Genomic DNA, 7935 nt, shown 5'->3' on the forward strand with positions numbered 1-7935 from the left:
AAAAACAAAAAAAAAAAAAAAAAAAAGATCAGGATAGTAAGATCTTTGATCTTAAGGGCCAAACTGCCTGGTCTTTCCATGTACACAGAAACTTGATTTGCTAGATTTCTGTTTTGAGTGTATTCCAGTTAATGACAAATGTTTTGTCCCAATAACCATTAGAACTGCTGACCCTGCTACTGGAGTGTCTCTTTAAGATGAGAGGTGAGACCTACCTGTTCATGTAGTTACACGGCCAGTTTTCAGAGGCATTATCAGAGTTTGTGCAACAGAATCAGCTTTCTCCAATTGCATGTCATCTGTACTCTGTTTATCCTGCAGTACTCCACTAATAGCAAGTTCCAACACATTGCCATACCTTGAAAGCAGCTTTCTATTACTGAAGTAGGCACTCTGTTCCAGGGAGATTTTGTGCCACTCACTGCTTAGCTTAGAATTCCGGCTCTTAGTGAGCCAGATAAGCTTTGGACAGACCCAGACACCTTGTCATACAACCTTAGGGCCTGAAGGTAGGTAACCTGTAGCTGTGGTCGTCATGTACATTATATACCCAACCTGCTCAGTATCGGCTCACCCCAAAACAGACTTTAGAGAACGCTCAAATTTCTTTCTGCCAAACTTTGCAGATTCCATAGTAATATCTGGGGAAATGTCCTAGAAAAGTGACTTCTAAGTCAGCAACAAGATGATCCTGGAAAACCAGGGTGTCCAACATGTCATAGCTGTTACGTCGCCAGCTCTACTGTGGTTGAAAAGCTGCAAGATGGAGAGTTGCTTGGGAGAGTACAGCCTTTCTCCCTCACTCCTCATCACAGTTCTGACAGTACTTGTGCCATTTTCTTTGGGGAGTGGGGATAGAAATTTATGCTATTTTTATTATAAAGTACTTGTATGTAGGTGAACATCAGTCTTGTGTTGCGTCCTGGTTATGGTTAGGAAGCTTTCTATATACCCAGGTCATAGAGTCATTAATTCATGTTTTCTTCTAGTTATTCTTGTGTCTGTTATATTATTTAGAGCTTCTTTATATTTAGAGCTCTGTTCCATTTGGTGTTTATCCCTTTGTGTGATAAAAAAGATCTAATTTTATCTTTTTTATTCCCCAGATGGCTTTATATTTGTTACACTATTTTTAAAAACTGTCTTTTCTCCAGTAATACCATCCTCATCATCAATTTCTGTGTGTAGTTGGAATAATTTCTGGATGTATCTATTTATATGCCAGTAACACATTTAAATTATAAAAGCACATTTTTAATTATAGCATATGTTAATAGTCACTACAGCTAGTAGTTGCTCACAGCTCTTTTTCTTCCCTAGCAACTTTTTATTTTAGGAAATTGTTTTTTATGACTGTAGGAACTTTAACATTTTTTTTTTTCTGAGGAAGTTGAAATGGAAGGGCCAAAATTGAAAAGTAAATTGATGGAAAATCTGTTGTATGTGGAAATGGCAGAGTAATAGATAAGGTATGCTGCTGCTAAAGTGTCTGGACCCTCACCAGACACTTTGTTTTGTGTTATGGCTGCTCTACCCAGAGAAATACAGGGAGGCAGGGAACTAGTCTGCTCTACCATTCTTCAGTAACCTCATACTTGGGACTTAATTTTATATACTATTTTCTCAAATGAACCAACTTTTGCTTTAATGTCTGCTGGGTGATTCTTCACCTTCTAATTGGTCTCCTAAATTTCTAGCATTTTCTATTCCTATAGGAGGTCATTATTTCTATGAAAAAGAGTTGGATAGTATGATTCTTTACACCTGTTCACTCTAAAACATGTATTTTACTTTTATTGACCATTTTTTTCTCGCATAGTTGCACACATAGCTTTCTAAGTAAGATCCGCAGAATTTCACAATAATGTCCTGAAATGTTATGCAGGGCAGGAGGGAAAGATCACATTTTATATGATTGTAGATGCTTCATTTTCTTGAAATAAGTTGAACAGTATCTTCTTAGAAGTCAGTATGTGGGAAAAGGAGTATTGATAGGGTACCAGTCATGCAAAGGACCCTCAGGAGAACAGAATCCCTGCTTGGGTATTAAAGTCTGCTTTGGGAAGTTTGTTTATTTTGAATCATGTGCTTTTTTTCAAAACCCCTACATTTTAACCCTGATCAATAGCTTAACTTTTAATATAATAATACATGATAAAATAAATAGTAATAACATTTACCCTGACCAAGGGACAAGTATTGTTCTTACTGGTTTTAGATGGCTAACATCCAATAATCATAGTAACACTATTACTTTCATTTTGCAGGTAAAGAAACTGCTGTACAAAGAAGTTAAATAGCTATCTCAAAGGTCATGTAAGTAGGTATTTGAACCTAGTCGGTATTCTACTCATTCTCTGCTCTGTGAGAGATTGATTTTAATATTTTGCAGATAGCAAAGTCCACTACAGATGTTCAAGTTCCTTATTTAAAATGACAGTATTTACATATGACCTTTACACATCATCCTGTGTGCTTTAAAGCATTTTCAAATTACTTCAGTGCCTAAAAGCAGTGTGAATATTATATTGTATTATTTAGAGAATAATGATAATAATTAAAAGCTGTATATGTTCAGCACAAATGTAACTTTGTTTTTCGAAATATGTTTGGTCCATGGTTGGCTGAATCTGTAGATGCGGAACCTGCAGCTATGGAGGGCCGACTACTCTGCTCAGTGGCTTGAGGTGTTGCTGTCTTTGTTTTACCATTCTTGAGACAAAGATCTTCTGCCGTAGTTCAGGCTGGCCTGGAACATGCAGTAAGCTTCCTGCCTCAGCCTCCAAAGTGCAAGAATAACAAGATTGAACCATTACACTTTGTTGTTTGTAAGCTTTGACATTTCATATGACAATTTATTCATAAGTAGGAATGAAAACTTTATTCCTTGGCAGGCTGGAGCATATTTCTACCATATAAGTTCTTCCATGATTAGCCACTTTCCAAAGAGTGTTTTCCTTACACAGAAAAGTTAAGAAGGCCAAATTAATGTACAATAGCTTTAGATTTCTTTCTTTCTCATTTCTTGGTCACTGTCCTCATAATCTTATAACTACAACTACCTGCCTGATTCCTCTTCTAGGGTACTGATTTATCTTTCTCTTTAGTTTTTCCTGATCTTTCCTGAGTATGTGTAACTTTTTAAAGAAAAATTAACATCTTTGTTGTTCCAACTTTTTTTCTATCATTTGTTTTTCAAAGACTTCTTTTTTCTTGTTTTTCTGTGAAGTGACATTGAAACTGATTGGTATTGGCTGTGGTTTTGTTCATCAGTTAAACCCATTTTTATCATACCTTCTTGCTAAGTTAATGCAGGAATGAAAAAGATCTTTGGACCACTAACAGTCTGGACTCTAGTTTTAACAGTAGTTGTAAAGGTATCAAAATCTTACTAATGTCCCCATCATAGCCCCAGTAATTAAAATGGTACTGGTGGGGCTGAAGAGATGACTGAGTAGTTAAGAGCATTTGATGCTCTTGCAAAGGACCTGGGTTCAGTTCCCAACACCCTACGATTGCGCCCACCCATGCCTAACTCCAGCTCCAGGGGATCTGACTACCTCTTCTGAACTCACTGGGCACCAGAAATATACATGGTGAACATTCCTCCAAGCAAGCAAAACACTAAAAATATTTAAAGATTATTTTTTAAATGGCACCTGCCACATATTAAAAAGCAAAACCTGACAAATGGATAAGTTAATTTTGTTATTTGCTATTGTTACTCATTCAGGTTTTTTTCTAAATAAACATGTCATTTTCATTTTCTTGGTCTAGTGTCACATTTGAAGACAAGCATGGAGGATGAGGAATCAACTAAAAAGAATGAAAATAATTTAAATGCAGCCTCTCAGTGCCCAAATGTGGGAATTTTTCACAAGGATCATATGCAGAAATCTAAGATCGCTGACACTTGTGACTGGGTAGAGAAGCAGTTGGAAAGGCCTAAGTGGAAAATAACGAAGGAAGACAAAAGTAGCATCAGAGAAAAGATTGACAAACCTAAGATCACAGCAAATATAAAAATAGAGCAGGATGATGAGACATCTGAGGAAAGTTTCTCCCCAAGTACAAATCCCATGTACCAGACTATTCCCGCAGAACCAAAATGTACTGAACAAGGTGAGCACACAGAGAACATTAATGGAAACTTGCACTCTACTCCACAGCAGAATTCTACTGCTGATAAGAAATCACATAAGTGTGATGAGTGTGGAAAATCCTTCAAATACAATTCTCGTCTTGTTCAACATAAAATTATGCACACTGGAGAAAAACGCTACCAGTGTGACGACTGTAGAGGAACTTTTCGGAGCAGCTCCAGTCTTCGAGTCCACAAGCGCATCCACACTGGCGAGAAACCCTATAAGTGTGATGAGTGTGGCAAAGCCTACATGTCCTACTCTAGCCTTATAAACCACAAAAGCACTCATTCTGGGGAGAAGAACTGCAAATGTGATGAGTGTGGAAAATCCTTTAATTACAGTTCTGTTCTGGACCAGCATAAAAGGATCCATACTGGAGAGAAGCCCTATGAATGTGGTGAGTGTGGGAAGGCCTTCAGGAACAGTTCTGGCTTGAGAGTCCACAAAAGGATCCACACAGGGGAGAAACCCTATGAATGTGATATCTGTGGGAAAACCTTCAGTAATAGTTCTGGCCTAAGGGTCCACAAAAGAATCCATACAGGTGAGAAACCCTATGAATGTGATGAATGTGGGAAGGCATTCATTACTTGCAGAACACTTCTAAATCATAAAAGCATCCACTTTGGCGATAAACCTTATAAATGTGATGAGTGTGAGAAATCTTTTAATTATAGCTCTCTTCTCATTCAGCATAAAGTCATCCACACTGGTGAGAAACCTTATGAATGTGATGAATGTGGGAAGGCCTTCAGGAACAGCTCAGGCCTTATAGTGCATAAAAGGATCCATACAGGAGAGAAACCTTACAAGTGTGATATCTGTGGCAAAGCATTCAGCTATAGTTCGGGCCTTGCAGTCCATAAAAGCATTCATCCTGGAAAGAAAGCCCATGAATGTAAAGACTGTGGCAAGTCCTTTAGTTATAATTCACTACTTCTTCAGCATAAGACCATTCATACTGGAGAGAGACCTTATGTATGTGATGTGTGTGGCAAAACGTTCAGGAACAATTCAGGTCTCAAAGTCCATCGGAGACTCCATACTGGGGAAAAACCGTATAAGTGTGATGTGTGCGGGAAGGCCTATATCTCACGCTCAAGCCTTAAAAATCACAAAGGAATTCACATGGGGGAGAAGCCCTATAAATGCAGCTATTGTGAGAAATCTTTCAACTACAGTTCTGCCCTTGAACAACACAAAAGGATTCATACAAGGGAGAAACCCTTCGGGTGTGATGAGTGTGGAAAAGCCTTCAGAAACAATTCAGGCCTTAAAGTACATAAACGAATTCACACAGGGGAGAGACCTTACAAATGTGAAGAATGTGGAAAAGCCTACATCTCACTCTCAAGCCTTATAAATCATAAAAGTGTACACCCTGGGGAAAAGCCCTTTAAGTGTGATGAGTGTGAGAAAGCCTTCATCACATACAGAACACTTCTAAACCACAAAAAAATTCATCTAGGAGAAAAGCCCTATAAATGCGATGTGTGTGAGAAATCTTTTAACTACACCTCACTCCTTTCTCAACACAGAAGAGTTCATACTAGAGAGAAACCCTTTGAATGTGACAGGTGTGAGAAGGTCTTCAGAAACAACTCAAGCCTTAAAGTGCATAAAAGAATACACACTGGGGAGAAGCCCTATGAGTGTGACATATGTGGAAAAGCCTATATCTCACACTCAAGCCTTATTAACCATAAAAGTACACACCCTGGCAAGACGCCCTATACATGTGATGAATGTGGAAAAGCATTTTTCTCAAGCAGAACTCTTGTAAGCCATAAGAGAGTCCATCTTGGGGAAAAACCCTTCAAGTGTGTTGAGTGTGGGAAATCGTTTAGCTACAGCTCACTTCTTTCCCAACACAAGAGGATCCACACAGGGGAGAAACCTTATGTATGTGATTGGTGTGGGAAGGCATTCAGGAACAGCTCAGGCCTCACAGTACATAAAAGGATCCATACAGGGGAAAAACCCTATGGATGTGATGAATGTGAAAAAGCATACATTTCACACTCAAGTCTTATCAATCATAAAAGTGTCCACCGTGGAAAGCAGCCCTATAATTGTGAGTGTGGGAAATCTTTCAATTACAGATCTGTCCTTGACCAACATAAAAGGATCCACACTGGAAAGAAGCCATATCGATGTAGTGATTGTGGGAAGGCATTTAATATCAGGTCAAACCTTTCCAAGCACAAAAGAATCCATACAGGAGAGGAATCTTTAAATATGGCAAATATGGAAAGTCATAGTGGCATATTCCAGAAGAGGATCTACTATGAGGGAGGGAATGTTCCGGACGGGACCAGAATGCAGATGCCTATGTGGGAGGCAGAGCCTGCCAAGTCTCAAAGAAATCAAATAGAAGAAGAACTTTATGAATGTAAGAATTTCTGAGGTCCTTAGTAATGGCTTATAATTTTCATAGTGTGAGTAAAAGAATTCTAAGTAATCATGAATAATTCTATGTGATTCAGTCATAGCAAGAACAGTTCTAGTGTCAAAATAGTTGAGCCCTTTAGAAATATAAAATACCACTGGATATAAAGCCTTTAAAAGTGGTGGAACATTTAAAAAATGTAGTCTGGACATAAAACATAAAGGTAAAGGTCTTTAGTTAGAGATCATTCACCACTACAGAGATCCTATTTGGATAAATAAGTGAATAAGAATGTAAAAAGTTGGTATAATTTTGAACTCTATACTTTGGTCAGTGGAAAAAAAGATCCAAGAAGGGCCTCCAGCAGGCAAATTCAGGGAGAGGATGGTTTCAGGGAATATCAGTTTATTAGTGGGTCATGAATTATACACTTAACAATAATGATTTGTGGTAGGAAGATCACAACTTCTGAAACAACTTAGATGTCCTAGGAAAAGAAAAGGCATAGTCAAATCTGTGACATAATCACTTTAAAATGCATATTAGTTGGAATATACCATTATACTAATTGAACTGGTAAGACTTTAGAGTTTCAAATGAACTCCCTTAATAGGTAATATGTATAATAAATGAAAACCTAGAAGGTGGCATTCATATATACTAAGAATGGAAAGGATTTCAGTATCTTCAGTTAAGTAATGGAACACATCTTAAACATGAATTTGCACCTTACAGAAAAATTCAGGGAATCCTATGAATAAAAAAAATGTTTCAAAGGAAGGCATTTTATTACAGGAGCTAAATAAGTACCAGTAATTAAGAAGGAATTCATGTTTTAAAAACAATATTAAGTGTTTCAGAAAGCATTGTAAAAATTTTATGTACTACATACGTATGTATATTGTCTATTGTAAAATATGAATATGTTCAAAACTCACTTTGCCATAAAGGCCAAATAGTTACGGCAAGGTAAGGGGTAAAACAATAAATGCCTCAAATGTAAATAAGCTGTGACTTATTTTAGATGGACAAATATAGAGAGCCATTTGTGTGTTATGTCTTTCCTTGTAAGTTATACAGAATCTAAGGAAGAGAAGCTTCTGTCTTACATGTGAAGATTCATCCACTTAATGAGTATCTTAGGATTCACCAGAAGTTAGATCAGACTTACCTCAGGGAAATAGATGAACCGTGATATATGTCTGGAGTGTAATTTGTCAGAGTGTGTAGGCTATGTGATTGATTCACCATATAATTCATTAGGAACAGAACTTAATACAAAATGTTACAAACTGTAGCAGTAAAGACTAGGTATTTCAATAGTAAAAATAGATTCTTCTGAGTTGAGCTCCACCCATAGTAACTGGACAGGTTATCAGAACCAGGTGAAGGAACTCTCAG

General features: G+C 37.5%; 1 protein-coding gene across 4 annotated transcripts in view; it reads left to right on the forward strand.

The window, feature by feature from the left end:
• The window catches only part of Zfp62 (ZFP62 zinc finger protein), a 17029-nt gene extending 9491 nt beyond the window's left edge, over positions 1-7538 (forward strand). For 2 of the 4 annotated variants that reach the window (XM_031351842.1, XM_031351843.1), the window contains exons 2-3: positions 2268-2320; positions 3778-7538. In XM_031351842.1, coding sequence (XP_031207702.1) covers position 2320; positions 3778-6551 — 2775 coding nt within the window. In that variant the 5' untranslated portion in view covers positions 2268-2319 and the 3' untranslated portion in view covers positions 6552-7538. The remainder of the gene's footprint in view (positions 1-2267; positions 2321-3777) is intronic. The other 2 variants (XM_031351844.1, XM_031351845.1) reach the window with 1 other exon arrangement.
• Positions 7539-7935: the final 397 nt, after the last annotated feature.

This window comes from Mastomys coucha, unplaced genomic scaffold (genome assembly GCF_008632895.1).
Source record: "Mastomys coucha isolate ucsf_1 unplaced genomic scaffold, UCSF_Mcou_1 pScaffold5, whole genome shotgun sequence".
NCBI classification, from domain to species: Eukaryota; Metazoa; Chordata; class Mammalia; order Rodentia; family Muridae; genus Mastomys; species Mastomys coucha.